This window comes from Rhinoderma darwinii, chromosome 8 (assembly GCF_050947455.1).
Source record: "Rhinoderma darwinii isolate aRhiDar2 chromosome 8, aRhiDar2.hap1, whole genome shotgun sequence".
NCBI classification, from domain to species: Eukaryota; Metazoa; Chordata; class Amphibia; order Anura; family Rhinodermatidae; genus Rhinoderma; species Rhinoderma darwinii.
Genome location: NC_134694.1, coordinates 32,366,381 through 32,390,311, shown reverse-complemented (window position 1 = coordinate 32,390,311; position 23,931 = coordinate 32,366,381). Strand labels below are relative to the sequence as shown.

General features: G+C 43.8%; 1 protein-coding gene across 2 annotated transcripts in view; it reads right to left on the bottom strand.

Moving 5' to 3' along the window:
• LOC142658649 (G2/mitotic-specific cyclin-B3-like) overlaps positions 1 to 19,674 on the bottom strand; it is a 43,200-nt gene extending 23,526 nt beyond the window's left edge. For both annotated transcript variants that reach the window (XM_075834237.1, XM_075834238.1), the window contains exons 1-7: positions 19,458 to 19,674; positions 12,386 to 12,486; positions 11,613 to 11,696; positions 8,378 to 8,496; positions 3,906 to 4,014; positions 3,718 to 3,822; positions 2,068 to 2,160 (exon numbers count right to left, since the gene is read on the bottom strand). In XM_075834237.1, coding sequence (XP_075690352.1) covers positions 2,068 to 2,160; positions 3,718 to 3,822; positions 3,906 to 4,014; positions 8,378 to 8,496; positions 11,613 to 11,696; positions 12,386 to 12,475 — 600 coding nt within the window. In that variant the 5' untranslated portion in view covers positions 12,476 to 12,486; positions 19,458 to 19,674. The remainder of the gene's footprint in view (positions 1 to 2,067; positions 2,161 to 3,717; positions 3,823 to 3,905; positions 4,015 to 8,377; positions 8,497 to 11,612; positions 11,697 to 12,385; positions 12,487 to 19,457) is intronic.
• Between the last annotated feature and the right edge of the window lie 4,257 nt (positions 19,675 to 23,931).

Below are 23,931 nucleotides of genomic sequence, written 5' to 3'. Positions count from 1 at the left end.
TTAGTTCCCTTACTTGCGATCAATTGCTTCATCCAAACAAGCGGCGAGCGGCATGTTGAACTAGTCAATCAGCGCTCATTACTGGCCAGTAAGTCTGGCCATGTCAAAAAGACCTAATCCCCCCTCCCCCCGCTTACAAGACAACAACAAATTTAATTGTTCATGACTTCAAGTTCTCACATAGTATCAAGAAGAAAAATCGGAATGGGATGCAATATGGGAAAGGGAGACTTCTTATACCACCAGGTTTCCCCATGGGATTTTGGACACGATGGAATGTCCTAAAATACAGAGAAGCCCCTTTAGATGTGCTGCGGAGGCCTGTAGACAACCAGGTCATGTGTTTAGAGCTCAGAATTTTCTAAATGAAGGTCTAAACTTGCCTTCGTTTTTTTTGTTTTTGTTTTTTATATAACCCAAATAATAGTTAATTATCTGTGTGTTTCAAAAGTCCTAAACTCCCTACTGCCATTTTGGCAAGTGTATAAAAAGTTGATGGGGTGTTTTTTTTATTTGTTTTTTTTTATCATCTACTGCCTCAACACGTTCCAGATATTCTTCGGTGAGAAGCCATCACAATACTGCAACCTTATTTACATTAAATGGGGTAAAACCCCCTTCTATTGTTAGATAAGTAGTTTCTAATCAGTGATTATAGCAGCTCCCTCCCTAGTCTAAAACTAGAATGAATGATAAAAGTAGAAGATTTCTTTAACCCTATGTTTGTCAGTCTCCAGGATTATTTTACATGTTCCTGGAACAAACAGTTAGGCTGGGTTCACACGACCACTTTAACGTCCGTAATCGACGGACGTATTTCGGGCGGAAGTCCCGGACCGAACTCAGTGCAGGGAGCTGGGCTCCTAGCATCATAGTTATGTACGATGCTAGGAGTCCCTGCCTCTCAACGGAACTACTGTCCCGTACTGAAAACATGATTACAGTACGGGACAGTTGTCCTGCAGAGAGGCAGGGACTCTTAGCATCGTACATAACTATGATGCTAGGAGCCCGGCTCCCTGCACTGAGTTCGGTCCGGGACTTCCGCCCGAAATACGTCCGTCGATTACGGACGTTAAAGTGGTCGTGTGAACCCAGCCTTATTGTACAAATCCTGCAGAGAACACAGGAGCTAGTCTCCTGATGAGGTGTTCCATTTTCAGATCGGAAACAGCTGAGGGAGCAGGGCTCAGCCAAGGGAGCATAACAATCTTTTTGTCCTACTGCAGTCAGGACAGAGGGGAAGGCTCCTGCTCCAGCCAGTTGTCTTACACCCAGACACAGGACACTAAAGGAGTGTGGCTGATCTGCCAGGACATAGAGAAGATTTTATATATTTCTCAGTTTTTTATTGTAACGCGAGACAAATGGGATCAAAGGAAAAAGAGAAGCTTAAAAGAGAATTTACTGGGTTTTATTTAAAGGAACATTCAAATGCACAAAAAAAATAGAGGACCGTACACTAGGTCCTACAAAGTGAGTTAGCAGTCTCCCCTTCGCTGAGCTATGGACCCCGCTATATTTAGCAACAAATATGGTAGCGACTCCCTCACTAGCCAAGTGGGTTTGGCCGCCAGTGGGCGGAGCTACCACGGAGTCTATGACGCAGACCTATCAGCGTGAGGCTGTTTCCTAAAGACAGTCTTCAGCTAGCGTCATCGCATGAGACCAAGCTGGCTGAAGACTGACTCACGCGATGACGCTATCTGAAGACTGTCTTTAGAAAACAGACTCATGCAGATAGGTCCGCGTCATGGGCTCAGTGGTAGCTTCGCCCACAGAATCGCTGGCAGCCAAACCTACTTGGCTAGCCAGCGAGTCGTTTCCATACTTATTGCTAAATATAGTGGGATCCATAGTTCAGCAAAGGCGGGACACACAAGTACAGGACAAACACGGCTGGACTCCGAGACACAGCGGCTATTAGGTGAGACTGCTAACTCACTTCGTAGGACCTAGTAACAGGTCCTCTTTAAGTAACCTGTGAAAATTGAAAATGCTTGATACACTATTAGTATAGCTGTGAAATTACAGTAGATGAATATTAATTTATATTATTGAACTAACCTGCACCTCCACCATCCAGTCCACTAGTATTCCTCTCATCTCTTTACTGATATCGCTCTGGGTTTCCATATAATTAGAAAGCACAAATTTTTCCTGCAGAAAACCATATAAAAAAAAAAAAAAAAAAAAAAAAAAAAAAGAAAAACCAGCATGAAACTTGTGGTAGGAAAGTAGAATAGCATTCAAACTTTACAGGAGTGATATAACCATTGTTATTCAAACATAGAATATCCAAAATAAAATAGTCCTAGTAATTCTGCCCTGAATATCCTTTCCTTTTTTCCCATCCTTTTTCTCTCAATCCTGTCTGACGGTAAGACAACTGACTGCAGGAGGAGGAACCTTCCCCTCCACTGCTCTGCCTACAACAGGAGACAAAGACTGTTCAGCCACACCCACCAAGTCAACAGGGACCAATACAACATTTCTTCTTGGGCCACCTATTCATGACCTGCCAATTCTAGTACTTATGGACTCTTCTGTGAAAGAGACCTCTTTGTTCCTCAAGCACTAGGCGCAACTGCACCCTCTACAGCAGGGGTCTCAAGCATGCGGCCCCTGGGGCGGTCACCTGCGTCCCGCGGGACACAGAGCCGCTAGAACAGGCTCTGCTCCCGGACTCTGTGGAATTCCCTGACATCGCTATCCATATATGGACAGTGTTGTCAGGGTCTTCCCCAGAGCCGGAGTCCCGGGCAGAGCGCTAGTATAGGCTCTGCTCCAGGACTCTGGGGAAGCCTCTGACATCGCTGTCCATACATCGACAATGATGTCAGGGGCTTTCCCAGAGCAGGAGTCCCAAGAAGAGCCTACTAGCGCTCTGCCCAGGACTCCAGCTATGAGGTTGCCCCTGACATCCAGGTCAATATATGGACAGTGATGTCAGGAGCAGAGCTAGAATCCCAGGCAGAGTGCTAGAAGGACTGGGCAAGCCCCTGCCATCACTGTCCATATATGGACAGAGTTCTGGCGTAGAGCCTATACTAGTGCTCTGCTCTGGGACACTGGCTCTGGGGTTGCCCCTGATATAACATTCCGGTCCAGGAGGATCCCCTGACGTCACTGTGTATGGACAGTTACATCAGGGGCTCCAACAGCAGAGGAATCCCCAAAGCGTCGGCAAAGCTCTGGCTGGGGATTCCACTCCTAGTGGGAGCCCCAATGGAGCTATCTACTTGGGGTATGTGTGGCATCATCTACAGGGGGCACTGTGGCATCATCTACAGGGGGCACTGTGGCATCATCTACAGGGGGCACTGTGGCATCATCTACAGGGGGCACTGTGGCATCATCTACAGGGGGCACTGTGGCATCATACAGGGGGCAGTGTCTAAAAAGGGGCTGCCCAATCTTGGCATGTGTCTGCCAAATACGGCCAACTGAGCCGCCGGGCTGCATTTAGCGACACTTAAACTGGATTGTTGAAATAAGCACATGGAGAAATCTCTCAAATTATAAACCTAGCGGTATTATTATAGTAATGTAGTGTTAGAGTAATGTAGTATTATTATAGTAGTTCAAATAACTAATTGATTAACAATAATTTTGTAATGTATCAAATCTGAAAGTAATGCGGCCCGTCAACTTCCCATTTTTTCTATATGTGGCCCACTTACCCGGCCGAGTTTGAGACCCCCTGCTTATACATACCTCTCTTTCACGCATGTGAGCAAAGATATCCATAGCATACTCAGAGCTGCTAAATGGGTCATCCAGTGACTCTTTATCAATATCCTCGACATCCGGTGGCAAGTACTGTGAACATACAAATGTATATATTATACAAGGTCTGCAGTAAGACAGGACTTTCACATACCATATTACTAGTGTGAGAATACCTGTTCCAGAGAAGTTTCCACTTTTGGCTTAGGCTTAACTTCGTCATTACTTTCTTTTTCTTCTACCACCTCAACAGGCACTTCTGAGACGGCAACTTTTCTCTGTGCCCTTCAGTGGGGGAAAAATAAGAACATTAAATAAATAAGAAGAACTATAATAGGGCCTCTATAGATTCAAAGCGAGAGGGAAACAGATACAGGCATTGTTCACATTTACACTGTGCATTTACTTATAACCAGATTCGTTAGGGTTTTATGGTTTTTGGTGGCAAAAACAGTGCTGCATACTGTGCGATCTAGCCTTAAAGGAACAGTGTCATCACAAATTATTTTTTTATATGTTAAAGATGTTAGTGCTTTATTAAAAACGTTTATATTCATTTGTGTGTTTGTGTTTTACTTTTTCTTATTTTTACACTTTTTCTTCCCTATGGGGCTGCCATTTTTTGTTCCATTTCTGTCTGTGTCGATTAACGACACATACAGACATGGAATACGGCAGCCACAGTCCCATAGGGACTGCGAACGGCTCCCGTCCCATTGACTTCCGTGTACGGCGTCTGTGTGGGAACTGCGCATGCGCCGCTCCCACACAGTCCAATTCGAAATTGGCGCCGTCCGGCGCCATTTTCCTGTGGACCGGAAGTCGCGGCCGGACAGTAATATTACTACTTCCGGTCGCGGCTTCCGGATTAGTGCACTTGGACCAGCGGCAGCAGACGGAGCGGACGGGCCGGAGGGAGCCGCGGCGGCAGGAGCAGGTAAGAGATTTCAATGTATGTTCGTGTTTGTGTGTGTTTACTACTGTATGTAAACCTACTACACTGTGTGTTAGCTCAAAAAATGGCGACACACAGTGTAGGAGGTTACACCGTTCAAACCCCTCGTTTATCCCGGCACTAGCCAGGATAAAGGAGGGGGGGATGCTGAGAGCTCACTAGAGCGAGGGCTTTTAACCCAATGTTGCAATGCTGCAATTTTGGGAATAGCTCCATCTAGTGACCAAAAATGGGTAGTATTATAAATTAGAATTAATTTATAATATTTCCTGACTCGTGAAAAAAATAAAAAAAATTTGAACAATGTTTAATCACCCACACACTAAATGTTTAATTTTTTTAAAAAAAACATGTTTTTCTGGCAACACATTCCCTTTAAAGGAAATCCGTCTCCAGATTTATGCGGCCCTGTCTGAGCATAAAGTAGTGCCAGAGACCCTGATTCCAACGCTGTATCACTTAGCTTTCAGCATTTAGTAGTTTTGATAAAATTATTTTTTCTCCAGAAGCTCGTATCCATGAGATATGGCGAGCCCCACCTATGGGACACAGACGGACTACTTTCTCCCCATACTGTGCATGGAGGAAAAAAGCGGCCAATCAGCGGTAGGTGGGCGGGGTTAGATGCAGTTTACGAATATCGAGGACTCCCGAGCGTATCGTTGATAGGACCCCTGGCTTGGCTCGCACACAGGAGAGAAGACAGCGATTTTAAGAAAAACGACGGATTACAAGTTAAGTGACACAGCACTGGAATCAGGGTCAATGGCACCATTTTATCCTACCCACAAATAGGGCAGCAGAAACTTGGTGACAGATGCTCTTTAAATATCTGGTTACTGTTTAACAATATGCCAGTTCATTATAGTTAAAAAATAAAAAAGTCAAAAACAAAAAAAATCCACCTATGGGATTACGAAAAAAAACAAAAAAACACCAAAGTTACATGAATAATAAATTAGTAAAAAAAATAAATAAATATCACAAATGCACACTAAAAATTATAGCATCATTTATAATGATCGGTGTATGCTGTAAAAAAATAAAAATTAAAAAAAAACTGCAGCAGAACTGCTTTTTTCCCCAAAATAAAGATTTAGATAAATTAAACGTTAACGGACGGGTGTCGCGAAAATTTATTTTTTTTATATCAATTTGCTTTTAGTGTTTTATTAAAAAATGTTTTATTTATTTGTGGGTTTGTGTTTTACTTTTGCACTTTTTACTTCTCTATGGGGGCTGCCATGTTTTTTTTTCATCTCTGTATGTGTCGATTAACGACATACAGACATGGAATACGGCACATACAGCCCCAATGCGAACGGGAGCTGTTCCATTCACTATGCTGTACGCCGTCTGTGTGGGAACGGCGCATGCGCCACTCCCACACAGTCCAAATCGAAGGTCTTCGGCCGAGCGACGTACGGCGCCATTTTCTTGTGGACTGGAAGCCGCGGCCGGACAGTAAGATTACTACTTCCGGTCGCGGCTTCCGGACTTGTGTTCTAATGCAAGCACTTGGAGCGGAGGGAGCAGACGTAGCGGACGGACCGGAGGGAGCGGCGGCGGCAGGAGCAGGTAAGTTATTTCTGTGTATGTACGTGTTTTAGTGTGTGATTACTACTGTATGTAAACCTACTACACTGTGTATTCGCTCAAAAAATGGTGACACACAGTGTAGGAGGTTTGACCGTTCAATCCCCTCCTTTCTCCTGGCACTAGCCAGGATAAAAGGAGGGGGGGGATTCTGTGAGCTCACTAGAGCGAGTGAGTTTTCTCAACATTTTGCAGCATAAAGCAATGTGGTTGCTTTACCACATGCAATGCTGCAATTTTAGGAATTTCTCTATCTAGTGACCAGCGCTGGGAAATGTTATAAATTAGAATCTAATTTATAATATTTCCTGACTCGTGAAAAAAAAAAAAAAAAAATTAGAACAATGTTTAATCATTTATAAACTAACTGTTTAACTAAAAAAAATATAATAAATTTTTTCTAGCGACACATTCCCTTTAATATAAATGTAACAAAAAATGACCCCTGCATAAAATACAAAAAAAAAAACATGTTCTGCCCTCAAGGCCAAGATTGGCCATGTCCTTAACCACTTCCGGACCGCCCATAGACTATAAACGTCCAGGCGGTCCACAATTAACTCTGCAAGGGCCGTTCCAGAACGTCCTGCAGAGTTAGCTTGTTTGCCACTCCTCGACGGCCTTTAGCTCCGTGATACAGCTGTCTCTAGACAGCTGTATCATGGAACTTTAACCAGAGACCACTCAGCGTGGTCTCCGGTCGTGTGATTGTTGTGACAACCTGTCACAACGATCACATTGCTCCTAGAGACAGCTGATATCACAGAGCTTTCACCCGGAGACCACTCAGTGTCTTCGGTCATGTGATCGCTGTGACAGCGTGTCATAGCGATCACATTGCTCCTCCCAGCAGCGCTTGTGCGCCGATGGTAAGGCGCTCAGCTCTGTGAACGCTGTGACAGCGATCACATCCATGCCGACGGTAAGGAGCTCCATGATACAGCTGTCTAGACAGCTGTATCACTGAGCTTCGGAGTGGTCTCTGGTCAGGTGATCGCTGTGACAGCCTGTCACAGCGACCACCAGTTGAATCTTCTACCTCTGGCAGACTGCCAGAGAGGAGAAGAATAATGTAAAAAAACAAAAAACACCACACACATACTTTTTTTTTTTTTCAATAATATTTTTCTCTATTAATATATTTGTCTATCTGCAACACGGCGACTTTGGCCATGCACGTCACAGGTCGACCAGCCAAAGATCGCTATGTCCCGTAGCCCACATTGCATCTAATAAAAGACACTGTGAATCGCGGACACACTTGTAGTGGCGGTTCACAGTATTACAGTATACACTTGAATGGTAGAAGGCTGTAATACTGTGAACCGCCGCTACAAGTGTGTCCGTGATTCACAATGTGAGCAGTAAAGGAAATGAAGGGGAAGCAGCGCTCGTATAAGCACTGTGTTCCCTTCAAAACAGCCGATGGAGGGGGGTGCCGGGTGTGGGTCCCTAACCGATCAGATATAGATGGCCTATCCTGAGGATAGACCATCAGTTTTTGTGGACTGGGAACGTCACAACATCTGTAATGATCGTATTGGGGTCAGCGAACCAGCTTTGGAAATTTTTTCTCGAAAACCCAGTTTGCGCACCATTCTTTGTAAGCGCCACCTTGCACCCAGCATGTAAGTCATACATACATATTTGATATCATTGAAGTCGGTAGAAGTTGCCAAATATGTATTCAGGTGTGTTTACCCAGTGGCATGCACCAGATGTAAAAAAAAATAAAAATCACCTAAAATCATACACACATTTTTTTTAAACTATCATTTTTTTCTTCCATATTTTTTTAAAAAGTAAAATATATCTATCATTTTTTTTACACAATATGGAAGCCCAATATGTTGTGAAAAAAACCAGTCCAAATACATGTAGATTGGAAAAATAATAGAAGAACAATTTGCTTTTAAATTGGCACATGGCTAAAATGGGCCTGCTCAGGAAGGGGGGGGGGGGTAAAGCCTCTTGTCAGGAAGTGGTTAAGGAAAATATAATTTCCATGCAAGATTTGGATTTATAAAGATTTACAGCGCAGGGTGTGAGGAGGTCATAGCGGAGTAGTAGTCTTCTTACACATGCTGTCTAACTCACCTCTTGATGTTGATTTCATTATTTTTTTGGACTCCGTTGACGGCTACATTTTTGGTCTTTTTTACAACAGCTCTCTGGCCATCTTTTCTCTTTTGAAGGACTTGCTGATTTTTGTTAGCCTATAAAAAGGACAATTCATTTTGTGAAAGCAGCGACATCAAAGCAAAGCAAAATATTCAATGACTAGCTCCAAAAAGTTAAAGAGGACGTGGCACTTCTGTCTGTTTTAATAAAAACTTGTATTCCCTATTAAAAAACAATTCTGAAGCATCTTTTCTTAGAACGGTGTTGTGCCGTTCCTCTGTTATTCCTCCTAGAAAAAGTATGAATAAATTGACAACGGAGTGTTACCATCCCCCTTGTCATAAGGGTGTGTCTCTATACAGTCACACTATCAGTACGGATTGGATGTTGTTAGTCTTTGTAGGAACACATCCCCAATTGGTAACACCCAGTTTTTCGTTTATTAATTAAAGGAAGAACAGAGAAACAAAAAACAACATTCAACCACTTAGATGCCATGGTCAGCATGGACAATGGCATCTAAAGGGTTAAGTGGCCAGGATCCGCGTTCTCCATTAGAATGAGCTGTATAATACAGCTACTCCAGCAAATGATGGGACAAGGTACAGCTGCGCCTATGACGTACGTCGATGTGGTTTCGCGAGAACTGTATAGTTTCTATGACGTAAATGTACATCATAGGGCGGGAAAGGGTTAAAGGCTATGTACACCTTTGAATGGAAATGATTTTTTTTCAATTAAATCAATGTGTTGTGTTTGAAATAACTTTTCTATTTGGCTTTAATTAAAAAATGTTTTTACGATACAGCTTCTATGCATCCTGTATACATAGAAGCTGTATCGTTCTCTCTCAACCAATTACATCAGTTCAGCTGAACTGACGGCTCAGTTGAGAGTGGGTCCTGCGTGTGACACACATGATCCAGCTAATAACAATCACAGTGAGACACACGGGACCCGCACACAGCTGAGCTGACAGAAAAACGACTGAAAGAGAACGATACAGCTTCTACGTATACAGTATATACACGTCTATGGGAAGGCCACGAAGAGACAGCCCCCACCCTGCACTTAGTCCGGCCTCCTAAGAGGACGTTACAGGCCATGAGATTGGCTGCAGCGGACACATGGGATGAAAAGTCATCCCAGGAGTCAGGACTGCAGGAAGGAGAGAGTTCTGGGTAAGTATGATTTTTTTTGTTTCTCGCCCTGAAATGGTATTTTTGCGGCGGAACAGCTGCGATTCTGCTGCAAAAGTTGCAACACTTGGGGATGCAAAACCTGCAACAGAAATCCATTGAATTCAATGGGGGGGGGGGGGGACCCGAAACAGAAAATCAATGAAATCACAGCATAAATTGGCAATTTTGCGCCGCAGGTCAATATATTAACGTTTACGCTGCGGTTTTTTTTCCCACAGCGTGGGCATGAAATTTTCTAAATCTTATCTACTTTGCTGCTACTGTAAATGCTGTGGAATTTCCGCAAAGAATTCCGTTGCGGAAATTCAGCTGCATTTACATTACGTGGGAACCCGGCTTTACAGCAGGGTGTCAGCTGTAACATATAGCGGGCACCCGCAGCTGATGGCATGGGCTCAACTTCTGAGCCCGTGCTAACTTTTTGTCGTAAGTAGATGACATTTTCCTTCGAAGAGAACACCGCTCCCAACCCAAAAAGGGATTGCATAACTCTACCATCACTTTATGATAGGTGGTGGTGATGGGATTCAATTTTGGGACCCCCACTGATCCTGAATGGGGAGCCCTGATATGAAGCAACAAAATTCTTAGAATCACACGGTATCACAGAGGTTGAACCCACACCGACCACAAAACGATAGGAAAACTAAGGCCGAGTTCCCATGGGTCAGATATGCTGTGTAAAACTGCAGTTTTTAAAGCGGAAAGCACACACACACACTTTCCCCGGCCATAGTCTCATTGCGATGCGTCTTTCCGTTGTCGTGCAGTCCGGTCTCCTGGGATGACGGTCACATGGGCCGCAGCGTCATCCCTGGAGGCCAGTCTGGAAGAACAGAAAAAAGCATTGTTATGACAATGACCGGGTGGTAAGAATTTTTTTTCCTGAGTTGCGATTTTTGTGGTGGAATCACTGCGGTTTTGCCGCAAAAGTCGCAACACTTGGCTATTTTTTTGCGGGTTTTACATCCCCATTGAATTTAATTGGGAAAACCCACAACAAAAAGAAAAGCAACGAAAACGCTGCATAAATAGACATGCCCCACAGGTCAGTTGATCAACGTTTTCACTGCTTTTTTTCCCCAGTGTGGGCGCAAGATTTTCTAAATCTCATTCACAGTGAGAATGAGAATTCCATTGCAGAAATTTCACAGCGTTTACACTACGTGGGAACCCGGCCTAAACATAAATAAAAATGTTCTTAAATTGGTGGTATCGTTTAGAAAACCTGTTTACTAACGTATTTCCTAATAGCGTATTTAGAGGGGCCCCCCATTCAGGACTTCATCTTTTAGAGAGTGGAGAGCAGCTTCAAAGAACATCTCACATTTGGGTGGACCTGCTTTCAATGAAAAGTGTAACTTCTCCTGTGGTGGCGCTGCAGGTAAATTAAAGCGTAGCTAAACGTTGGACCCCCACCTGACATGTCAGAAGTTTGTCAGAGCACTGATACCCCCACCAATCGCTAGAACGAAGCAGCTGAAGCGCTCAGCCGCTTCATGTCTATTCGGCTTTTTCCGGAAAGCTGATGTATCGGTGTACGGGCTCAGGGACTTTATATTGAGTCCATATACCGATACATTTATTTCCGGAAAAAGCCGAATAGACACGAAGCGGCTGAGTGCTCACACGAGCACTTCAGCTGATTTGTTCTAGCGATTTGTGGGGGTCTCAGTGCTCGGATCCCCACCAATCAAACTTCTGACATGTCACTATGACATGTCAGAAGTTTGTCAAACATTTAGCTACACTTTAAACACTTGCTGCCAGGTTGTCGGACAGATTAGTTTTTTTGCAGGGGGCACCCGCAGTAGGACCCATGTCAGGGGACCGTTCTAACAAAGAAGGATCGAGAAAAGGGTCCGTAAACAATGCCAAGTACAGCCCAGTTCTCTAGCCTGTGGGTTTGGTTTGAAGTTCTTATTTCAGTACTTCTGAAAGGTCAGATGTTTCTCAATGGTCATAAGGGTATAAAATAAAATATAGTCCACAGTCCGGTGCATACTCACATTGGTGATGTCTCCAAACGCCGACCTCTTCTTTGCGCCTCCCTGTGGGGATGATGGGGAACGCTTTGTCTGCCCACAATCCTCCTGTTCAAAAAGCAAATACAATCATCAAGTGTTATCGTTGAAACTGGCCCATGATGGGAAGTGAAGTGGAACTAGAACTTTATTCCCCATCACATAAAAAGTGCCCTCTACAACTAGCGACAATGTACAGTACAAGTGGATGTAAAGGGTCAAATCCAAAGCACAATACGCATGTAGATTTTGCCACAGAATCGACGCAGAACTTCTCCGCTACATCGGGACGTAGCCTAAAACATTCCTGCCTTTAACAATCCTAAAATATAATCTCCTGCAAAACCGTCTTTGTGCATGTGCACACAGCATTTTGTCAAGCAGAAAAATGTGCCTCAAAATTTCGATGGCATATTTTGCAATGCAAGTGTTTTTTGTTAAATGTAGCAAATAGAAAAACCGCTCCACATAAACGGCGCGTTTTTTTCTGCCTACCATTGATTTCATTGGAGGTTCAGAAGCAGAAACTGCTTTAAGATAGTGCATGACGCTATTTTTTCCATGAGCAGACAAAAAAAACGCCTGGAAGAAAGAGATACCTCTACTTCACATTGAAATCAATAAAAGGAGGCTTGGGGCCCTTTTTAGCTCAGATTCCGATGATATTTCTGCACCAAAGAACGGTGTGAGGACTGGGCCTTATGTGGCTAAATGGTTTTAGAACATCTAAAAAGGGGTTAATAAATCGTTGGCAATACCTTCACAGGCTGAACTTTCTCCACAGCAATTGGCTTTCCTGTGTGGGAAACTTTGGATAACGCAGGCCGATTTTGACGTAGAGGCAACATTCTTAGGGGGTCTGGAAAAAAAAAAAACAACATCGCACATTGAGAATTTATCAAGATTTCTTAACCTCCCGATTAGGCAACTCATAAAGGAGAATTCCGTGACTGGGGTTGCTAAGTAGATATATAAATATCTTTATTAAATATCATCCGATGATGAAGGCATAGGCGAAACGCGTGTCGAGGTGAGCTTTTGCTACACTCTCCCTTTCCTAGGATTCCTCCATCATGGCCGATGGTATATTTAGACCCTGCGTGATATTTATCTGCCTGTTGTCACGCTTCGTTTAGAGTTATACATATTTATATACTCATATATTTTTGGATTATTTGGGACTATTACATCCTCTTGACCTGACCGTGTAGACTGGTCGCATGTGTTTCGGTAATATTCGATGGATCCTTTTTTTGGACCATGTGTCATTTTATAATACATTCATTGTCCATGCATCTTGCCTGTTTTCCTTGGTCAGTGGTGGGGATATCTACTTTTGTGCATACTTTATTATTTTTTGACCTATTATACACATAGATTTTTTAGAGCTGGTATTATCTGGTATGTATGTGCTGTTTTACTATTATTCTAGTTGGGGTTGACGAGGTGTATCAAATTTCTGTGCTCTTTGGACTACGTCCGTCATGTCCCGTCTCGCTCTCTCACACTATTTTAATTGTGCTTTTTCATATTACTGTTTGAGGATCTTTAATAAAGAAATTTATATATCGGCTGGGCATTCTATCCTTTTACGGATACACAAGTAGGTTTCGCGGTTGTTTATGAAGGGCCCTCTATGATGAGTTAGAGGTAATTTGTAGGTTTTGCTATCCTCAGGATAGGCTGTCAATATGTGATTGGTCGGGGTCCGACTCCCAGGACATCTGCCGATCCGCTGTTTTGAAGGGGGTGCAGTACTCATACGAGCGCTGCTTCCCCTTCATCTCTGCTTACGGTGAATAGTTGACACACATAGCAGCGGTTCACAGCCTTCTCCCATTCACATGTATGTATGTCTATATATATATATATATATATATATATATATATATATATATATATATATATATGAAATGTGACAACACATGCACTTTCCTGTCTCCAACCCAATCTCACATCTAAGGGGACAGTCCGATTGTCACTGAATGTCTTCAAACCATCTTGTCAGATCTAGTGGTTATCCCCAAGATAAGCAGCACTCTAGTTGTCTCGTCGCCACTTATCTCCCTCTCTCAGTTGAAATAACGCGCCAGCTGGGCCAAATAGCTGTCCGCCGCTAACTATATTCTGTGGTTTGTTTTACTTTCCAAGACTATGAGATCAAGAAAACCAAGCGCAAAGGTGGAGGCGGTGCTGCCTTACAGATTCCGGCTGTCATTTGTGTATAGCATATAAGAACATAGGAGAAAAAGCAGTGTCCGCTGGCTCCAGGTTACGGTATATACACACAAGGCAGCTTTGTTGGAGACATTTCTGCTCCATTCATCTGAATGGGGTCGTTTCTGCATCAAGCAAATGGATTTCCTCAAGCCCCATTCAGATGAATAAGACAGTTCCTGAAATTTCTGCAACAAATCTGTATGAATACTCTGTTTGGAACCGAATAAAGCTTTAAAGCATCATAGATACCCAAGAGAACCTGTAACATCTCTGGTTAGTGACTGCAAATACGCCTTTTCACGGCGCTGCATCGGAATAAATAAATAGTGCGTTAAATCTCCCTGCTCTGGGAGCAGCCCTGCACGATCAGTATCGATCACCTCCGTTTAGCGCCTCAGATGCGGCGCTCAATAGCGAGCGGTGCATCTGAGTGGTTTTTGAGAGAGGGAGGGAGCTCCCTGTCTCACCCCACCGGTATCCCAGCAGATGGCTGTCAGTTTTATACGAACAGGCACGAATATACTGCAATACAAAAGTATTTCAGTGTATTATAAATGTGATCAGGGGATCGCATAGTGAAGTCATCTGGTGGGACTAGTAAAAAAAAAAAAAAAAAAAAAAAAAAGTTTAAAGAGGCTCTGTCACCACATTATAAGTGCCCTATATTGTACATGATGTGATCGGCGCTGTAATGTAGATTACAGCAGTGCTTTTTATTTAGAAAAACAATCATTTTTGACAGTTATGACCTATATTAGATTTATGCTAATGAGTTTCTCAATGGACAACTGGGCGTGTTTTACTTTTTGACCAAGTGGGCGTTGTACAGAGAAGTGAATGACGCTGACCAATCAGCATCATACACTTCTCTCCATTCATTTCGCATATCGCTATGTGCAGCCACAAACACACTAGAACGTTACTGCAGTGTCCTGACTATGAATATACATTACCTCCAGCCAGGACGGGATGTGTATTCAGAATCCTGACCACTTCTGTAGCGTCTGTGATTTACAGCACAGCGAGATTTTGCTGTAAGTGCGGATTTACACGAGCGTGTGCGTTTTGCGCGCGCAAAAGGCTCTTAACAGCTCCGTGTGTCACCATATGATGAGTGGCTGCGTGATTTTCGCGCAGCCGCCATCATTATGACACTGTATGTTTGTAAACAGAAAAGCACGTGGTGCTTTTCGGTTTTCAATCATACTTCTTACTACTGTTGCGCGAATTACGCGCGTCCCACGGAAGTGCTTCCGTGTGGTGCGCGTGATTTTCACGCACCCATTGACTTCAATGGGTGCGTGATGCGCGAACAGCGCAGAAACATAGGACATGAAAATCACACACGTTGCACGGACGCATTACACGTTCGTGTAAATCCGCCCTCAATGACAGTTTACAGCGTAATCTTGCGAGACTACACCTGCTATGCTGTAATTCACAGAGAAGTGGTCAGGATTCTGAATACACATCACGTCCCGGCTGGAGGTAATGTATATTCATTGTCAGGACACTGCAGTAACGTTATAGTGTGTGTATGAGGCTGCAGATAGCGATATAGCTATATCACGATCTGCAGAGTAAATGAATGGAGAGAAGTGTATGACGCTGATTGGTCAGCGTCATACACTTCTCTCCACAACGCCCACTTGGTCATATAGTAAAACACGCAGAGTTGTCCATTGAGAAAGTCATTAGCATAAAGCTAATATAGGTCATAACTCCGTCAAAAATGATCGTTTTTCTAAATAAAAAACACTGCTGTAATCTACATTACAGCGCCGATCACATTATGTACAATATAGGCCACTTATAATGTGGTGACAGAGCCTCTTTAATGAAGTTAATAAAAAAGTTAAGTGAAAACCATTGTTTTTCCCTTACAAAAAGCTTTATTACTAAAAATAAAAAAAGTTACACATATTTGGTATCGCCGCATCCATAACGACCCCAACTATAAAGTTATTACATTATTTAACCCGCACGGTGAACGTTTTCTGTGAATCCTGTCTTAAAGAGAACCTTTCACCTCCCCATACATGTGCAGCAGGGGTCTATTTAAAGAGGCTCTGTCACCAGATTTTGCAACCCCTATCTGCTATTGCAGCAGATCGGCGCTGCAATGTAGATAAGAGTAACGAGCGAGGACACATCGGCACCAGAGGCTACAGTTGATTCTGCAGCGGCATCGGCGTTTGCAGGTAAGTCGATGTGTCCTCGCTCGTCCGACACGATGCAGGACCTGGGGCAGGAAGTGACGTCGCAGCGTGATCTCTCGAGAACACGCTGTGTGTCTGCACTGCCAGAAGCTGGGTGTTAACGAAGAGAAGTGGATGATGCTGATTCGTCAGCATCATACACTTCTATTCACAACGCCCAGCTAGTAAAAGAAGTAAAAACGCCCAGATGTACGCACATAATACACGCCCAGTTGTAATTAAGAAAGCCTAATTTGCATAAATATAAAAATGGTCATAACTTGGCCAAAAATGATCGTTTTTGAAAAAACCAAAACGTTACTGTTATCTACATTGCAGCGTCGATCTGCTGCAATACGAGATAGGGGTTTGAAAATCTGGTGACAGAGCCTCTTTAAATATCGGGCGCCAAATATAACGGCACCGATATCTAAATAACGGTGGGAGGTAGAATTTTGTTTTTTTTAAAGTGCCCCAGGGTTTGTGCAGCCCTCCCCATTACATGCTGCACATGTATGGGAAGGCGAAACGTTCTCTTTAAAAAAAAAATTATAAAAAAAGTGATCAAAATGTCACATCTACTCCAAAATGGTATCAATAAAAAACTACAAGTCGTCCCATAAAAAAAAACAAAAAAAAACCCCTTCATACAACTGCATCGGTAGAAGAAAGAAAGTTATGGCTCTTGAAATATGGAGACACAAAAACAAATAATTTTGAAAAAAAATAAAATGTTTTTACTGTGTAAAATGAGTAAAACATATGAAACCTATATAAATTTAGTATCATTGCAATAACACAACTGAATAAAGTTATTGTGTTATTTAGGACGAAAAGAAAAAAAAAAAGTGTGGAGAAATTGCTGTTTTTTTCTATTCCCCACAAAAAAAATTAATCATTAAATTCTATGTACCCCAAAATGGTGCTATTAAAAAATTACAACTTGTCCCGTAAAAAAAACCAAGACCTTATACAGCGATGTGGACGCAAAAATTAAAAAGTTATAGCTCTTTGAATGAGACGATGGAAAAAACTTAAAAAATTGCTTGGTCATTAAGAGCTAAACCAGGCTGGTCACTAAGGCCCTACTCACACAACAGGGATTCTCGGACTTGTGACAGCAGTTCTTTGAAGGAACAATAGACCCCAAATGAGGCTATTCACACGGCCAATAAATCGGGCTGTCAAATAATCGGACCTGCTCTATTTTCGGCTGTTCTTCCGGCCCCCATGGGGCTCATGTAAAGAACGGCTATCACTCGGATGTGATCCGACAGACGGCCGTTCCTTCTGCCGCTCGTTCGCTCTCTTCTCCTCCTCACAGTGCGAAGTGCATGTGAGGAGGAGAGTATTTTTTTTGCTCCCTGTAGGAGCGGAATTCCCAATCCCCGGCCACAGCGTTGCCGAAGCGGTGGCCGGGGATTCCGCTCCAGGAGAAGTCCCTGACTTCACTGTCCATATATGGACACAGCGACGTCAGGGACTTCTGAAGTGGAATCGCCAGTACTGTGGCAGATGTTTTTCGTTCAAGAAGTCCCTGACTTCAGTGTCCATATATGGACATTAAAGTCAGGACTTCTCCTGGAACGGTCCCCTACAGTGGCACTTTTTACAGGAAGGCAGGGGGTGCTGCGTGGAATTACCTACAGGGGGAGCTGCATGGCACTATGTACAGAGGGCAGGGTGTGGCAAAAACTTTACAAATGAAATTCATCCGTTTTTAAAACGGACAGGGAAAAAAACGGATGCAAAACGATTCAAAAATCAACACTCTGACCCTGTCGTGTGAATAGAGCCTAAGGGGTTAAGGGTCCATATTATTCCTTGGCAAACCGAGGCTTTGCTAATGAGCCTTGGCATGATTATATCAGTGGCGGAAACAGGGGATCATTGTTTTGTGAACGGAGTAACTATTTGATTATTTTGTTATTGTATGTTGACTTTTAAAATGGGCATGTACTCTAAAGGCCCTATTACACAGGCCCACTGAAGGAGGGGTTTTATTTTTTCATCATCATTTCTTTAGCAACTGTTGCATGAAAAACGCATGGCACATAGAAGTGCGTCCGTGTGCTGGCCGTGATTTTCACGCACCCATTGACTTCAGTGGGTGCGTGATGCGCAAAAAACAAAAAGTATAGGACATGCAGTGAGTTTCACACAGCGGACACACGCTGCGTGAAAAACAATGTCTGAATGGTCCCATTGAATTGCATAGGACCATGTGATGTCCGTTGTTTTAACGTGCGCAACATGGACGTGAAATACGCTCGTGTGAATAAGGCCTAAGGCTACATTCACACGAGCGTGACAGACTTACGCACGTAAATATGTCCGTGTGCGTTGTGTTTTTGCATCCGTGTGATTCGCGTGTTGCATGTGTTTTTCACGCACTTAGGCCTGACTCACACGAGCGTTGCGCATCTCGGACATTAAAAACGGCAGGTTTTCACGTCTGAGGTGCATCCGTGCTCAGCGCTGCGGGACGCGATGTCACGCATCCCCCATAGTTGAGTCTATGGAGGGATTCGGTGACCCGTGAAAAGATAAGACATGTCCAATTTTCACACGGTCCTTTGTGAACGGCCACATTGGATTACATAGGTCCGTGGGGTGGCCGCTGTTTCAAGGCCGTCCCACGGACGTTTAACACGTTCGTGTGAATCAGGCCTTACAAGCACTTTCGCGGCAGAGCGCATCCTCGACCATTGCGCCATTCAAGCTCCTCCTTACTGCAGTGAAACAGGACAGAGGGTTCAGGACCTCTTCTCGTGATCGGTGGGGGTCCCACAAAATGATGACCTACCCTGTGGGGTCCAGCCATTTACAAAACATAGGACACAAGACTTAGCATAATTTATTAAGAAAGGTTTATGATAGGAAGACTCCTGGAATGCAAATGATGGGAGTGGTGGTTATCAATGGTTTGTTGATCGCCTTCCACACCATTGTATCTGAAGATGTCCTGTACTTCACCTACTTCAATCATTACCATCAGGTTACACGCAAAAAAGAGTCACAACAATTTGTCTTATGATGATCCACCAGCGAAAACATCGGCCATTTACCCGACAAGATTACGGGTACATACGTGCAGATCTGATAACAACCCCCAGGCGACGATCAGGTCGGCCATGCAATACCCCTGTGCTCCGTACCCAATGAGACGGGACTTGGCAGCATTTCCTCACAACTTCCACTAGAACAATAGGAACGATGAACCCTGGGAAGGAATAATGACTCCACATGGAACTACAAGTCATAGAGATTCCTTATAGATACCACCGCCTTCCATACTGATGTTACTCAGTGACTTGACTCTTCCCTCATCCAGTGCTATGGTGGGGTAAAACAATGCCCTGCAGCCCCACGTAAGAGACGGACATGAGTCCATTCTAGTTACTGCTCATACCTTCTCTGTCTGCCGAGGTCCTTGTCCGGAAACCTTCCTTTTATTCCAGCTGGTATAAGATGTGCGGACCGGGACAGAGATCGCCTCCAACCAGCTAAATACGGACTCCTTCCCCGGACCGATCACTCACTCTTTTGCCGTACAAGCCCCCTGTACTACCCGATCGTCACACACGTTTGAATCTCGCGGGCACCGCCTACTACCCTTTCCCATTGGCTTTCGCTCTGCCAATTAAATTGCTGCTTTCAACTATTGCCATAGCGACACAGTGTTTTCAGAAATTCGAAACTAGGGACCAATCAGTGGACGCTGTGGGCGGTAGGATACCAGCGAAAAGGGGCGTGTTTATGTGAAGTGAAAATGGTAAAATGCGTCTTTTAATTATAGGCGTGGTCTAATAGTTAAAAGACAGGAAGCGGCAGCAATGCTTTGTGTGCGGCAGTGGGATTACCATGGGAGTGGAAGTATATAGAAAAGATTCTACTGCTCTGGGTTTTTTTCAATCCACTTCTGGTCGTGGCATCAAGAACTGCACCAAAACTGATCTGTGTGAATATACCCTTAGGTCAGGATCGCACGAGCAGTTTTGGTGCAGTATTTGGCTCAGGATTGTTTTTAGCCAAACACAGGAGGGCACGCAAAAAAAAGGGAAACGCAGCAGTCTTGTGTTTTGACCTGATTTTACAAAACTGGCATTTTGCGATCGTCGTGGCAGCCTTAGGCTCTGTTCACATCTGCGTTGGGGTCCCGTTCCGTCTGAGGTTTCCGTCAGAACTGGACCCTGAACAGACAAAAAACTGACACAGACGCTTTGGTTTCCGTTTCCATCAATGGTGATGGAAACCCGTCTGTCCGTTTGTGTCTGTTCAGGGTCCCGTTCTGACGGAACGGGACCCCAACGCAGATGTGAACAAAGCCTTAGGCTGGAACCACGCATGCCGTTTTTGTGGCAGTTTTTTGAGCCAAACACGGGTGGATGAAAATGAAGAAAAAGTATAAGGGGCTGTTCACATCTTTGTTGGAGGCTCCGTTAGGGGCCTCCCTCGCAGATCCGGCAGCGATTACTGGAAACAATAGTGAAAATGCTGCACGATTGTTTCCGGTAAAATCACGGATACCCCGACGGTAAGCAAATGGGTTCCGTCACCCGCCGGTCGTATCCATTGTGCAACAGAATTGTTGCTTCTTGTATTTCCATGTTCTTCTCCTCTGACAGAGCGGAACAATGGAATACCATGATGCAGATGTGAACAGACCCTAAAAAAAATATTTGCCTCCTTGTATCCACTCCTGTCAGGGCCCCCCATAGCAATTAGCTTGGGGGACACATGGTATCAAAGTCCCACACAGAATGTAATTTAAGGCTATGTTCACAGGGAGTATTTTGCCGAGTTTTTTGATGCGGAAACTGCGTCGCAAAACTCGGCAAAAACGGCCCTAAAATGCCTCCCATTGATTTCAATGGCAGGCGTCGGCGTCTTTTTCCCGCGAGCAGTAAAACTCACTTCAATGGGAGGCAGAGAAAGCGTATTTTGCGGTGTTTTATGCCGGCGGCGCTCAATGGCCGCGGGCGGAAAACGGCGCGAAAATCGGCGTGCAGGGAGGAAAATCTGCCTCAAACTTCCAAACTGAATTTTGAGGCAGATATTCCTCCTGCAAAATACTCCGTGTGAACATAGCCTAAAGGTGCTGTTTTGTTTGTGTTTTTGGTTTCTCCCTTCCTCCCCTGCTTATTATTTACAGTTGGTACTTACCTGCTGGGGTCAACTGTCGGTCAGCTGTATGGACTATACCAGAGGGTTCTGGAATCTTCCACCTTGTGCTCGTGAAGCCTGCGCTTTCTCCTGATTGGCTATGGAGTGGCAATGGCGGGAAGAATTCCCCTTTATATTCCGGTGTTCGGCGGCGCTCTGGGCCATTTGAAGAAAAGCCCCCGCCCTCCCCTTTAATAAAAATTCATTCCTTGTCGCGATGTTTACTAGTGGGGTTTAGTCTCCCAGCTAATGCTGGGGGGACTTGGTACAATGTTTTTATGATGATTGATTAATGAATTTTCAATAATTTTATGGTTATTTTATGGTATTTAATTATTTATTCTTTGGTAACCCGAGGCGCACCACGACACAACTGTACGTCCTTGTGGCTAGTGTCTTAGCGCACCAGGACGTACAGTTACTGCGCGGTTCCCGGTGCACACTGTCGGCGATCGTGTGCACCGGGAACCAGGAGGTAAGCTGTCCCCGAGAACTGACACCCCACTGTTGCCTATCAGCGGCTCATTTCCGCTGATTTCGGCAATTAACCCCTTAAATCCGGCTATCAATTGCAATCGCCGCGTTTTAGGGGTTTCTAGCACATCGGCATGTACCCCAAATTAGTACCAATAAAAACTACAACCCATCCCGCAAAAAACAAGCCCTTACACAGCTTTTTTGACTGAAAAATAAAAAAATTGCGGCTCTCAGAATATGCTGACAAAAAAAATAATTTATTTTAGAAATAAGAAATTTTATTGCGCAAACACTACAAAATGTAAAATAAACTATATACCTATGGTATCGCTATAATCGTACCGACCCGCAGAATAAAGTAACATTTTAATTTATAGCGCATTATGAACTCCGTAAGAAATAAAGAATTAAAAACTGCAAAATCACAGTTTTTTTGGTCACCTTAGCTCTAAATAAAATGTAATAAAAAGTGATCAAAAAGTTCTATGTACCAAAAAATGGTACCAATAAAAACTACAGCTCGTCCCACCAAAAAAAAATAAGCCCTCACACCGCTCAATCGACCAAAAAATAAAAATGTTATGGCTCTCAGAATGTGTTGATACAAAACTATATTTTTTTTAACAAATAGTTTTTTCTTTGTAAGAGTAGTAAAACATAAAAAAAACTATATACATTTGGTATCACTGTAATCGCATTGACCCGCGGAATAAAGTTAAGTTGTTTTTACCGCACGGTGAATGCGGTAAAACGAAACCCAAAAAACAATGGAGGAATTGCGTTTATTTCCAATTTCACCCCGCAAAAATTTGTATTTTCGGCTTCCCACTACATTATATGGTACCTTAAATGGTGTCAATAGAAACTACAACTCTTCCCGCAAAAAAATAAGCCCTCACACCGCTCTATTGACGGGAAAAATAAAAAAGTTATGGCGTTTGGAATACGGGGAGTGAAAAATTAAAATGGAAAAGAAAAAAAGGATCAGTCCTGCAAAGGTTAATTCATTTCTATTAAAAAAAAACAATTATTACCACATGTGGGGTATTGCCGTACTCGGGAGAGATTACCTTACAAATTTTGGGCGGCTATTTCTCCTTTATCCCTTGTGAAAATGAAAAAAATCAACGTTTTAGTGTACAAAAATGTTGATATTCATTTTCACGGCCTAATTCCACTAGATTCTGCAAAAAAAACTGTGTGGTATAAATGCTTACTATACCCCTAGAAACATTCCTTGAGGGGTGGAGTTTCCCAAATGGGGTCACTTTTGGGGTGTTTCCACTGTTTTGGTCCCTCCAGGGCGTTGCAAATGCGACATGGCACTGAAAACCAATCCAGCAAAATCTGCGCTCCAAAGTCCAAATGGCGCCCACTCCCTTCTGAGCACTGTTGTGAGTTCAAACATCCGTTTATTACCACATATGGGGTATTTCCGTAATCGGGAGAAGATGCTTTACAAATGTTGGGGTGCATTTTTTTCTTTATTCCTTGTAAATATTAAACATTTCTATGTTTTTTCAGAAAAAAAGTAGATTTTCATTTTCACAGACTAAGGCCCCATGCACACGACCGTAAAAACGCCCGTAATTACGGGCCCATAGATTTCTATTGGCCACGGATACCTTCCCGTTTGCGTACCGAAAGGTGCCCAGGCTGTTGAAAAATATAGAACATGTCCTATTTAAGGCTGTAATTACGGCACGGGCAGGCCCATAGAAGTCTATGGGGCTCCCGTAATTACGGATGGCTACGTGTGTGCACCCGTAATTACAGGAGCAGAGCTAGGCAACGTCAGGGGATTTCAATTTTTGAATAAAGAGAAGCAGAGAAAACGGCGTCTGAGCGATCATGTGACCCTTTTAAGGGGTTTGGACATGATTGTGACATTTCCAGACCCCCTTTTTTTACGGGTCCGTAAATACGGGTGGAATACGGATGACAACGGACCCGTATTTATGGGAACGGGTCCGTAAATTCGGGTTAAAAACGTGTGACAAAGGACCCGTTGTAATGTCCGTGGCTGCGGGCTGTCAGCTCCAACCTTCCCCTGACAGCCACAGCCACAAGTCGGCAAGTGCTGGCCCCAGCCTCCTCCTCAGGAGATGTCAGCGCTCGCGTCCACTCACCTCTGCCGATCCAGTAGGGTGCCGGACCTCATGGACGAACCTTGACACGTGAGTACCCTGGACTATCAGAGGGGTTCAGCCCCCTAGTTCTATGCCTGAGCGTTGTTGTGTGTC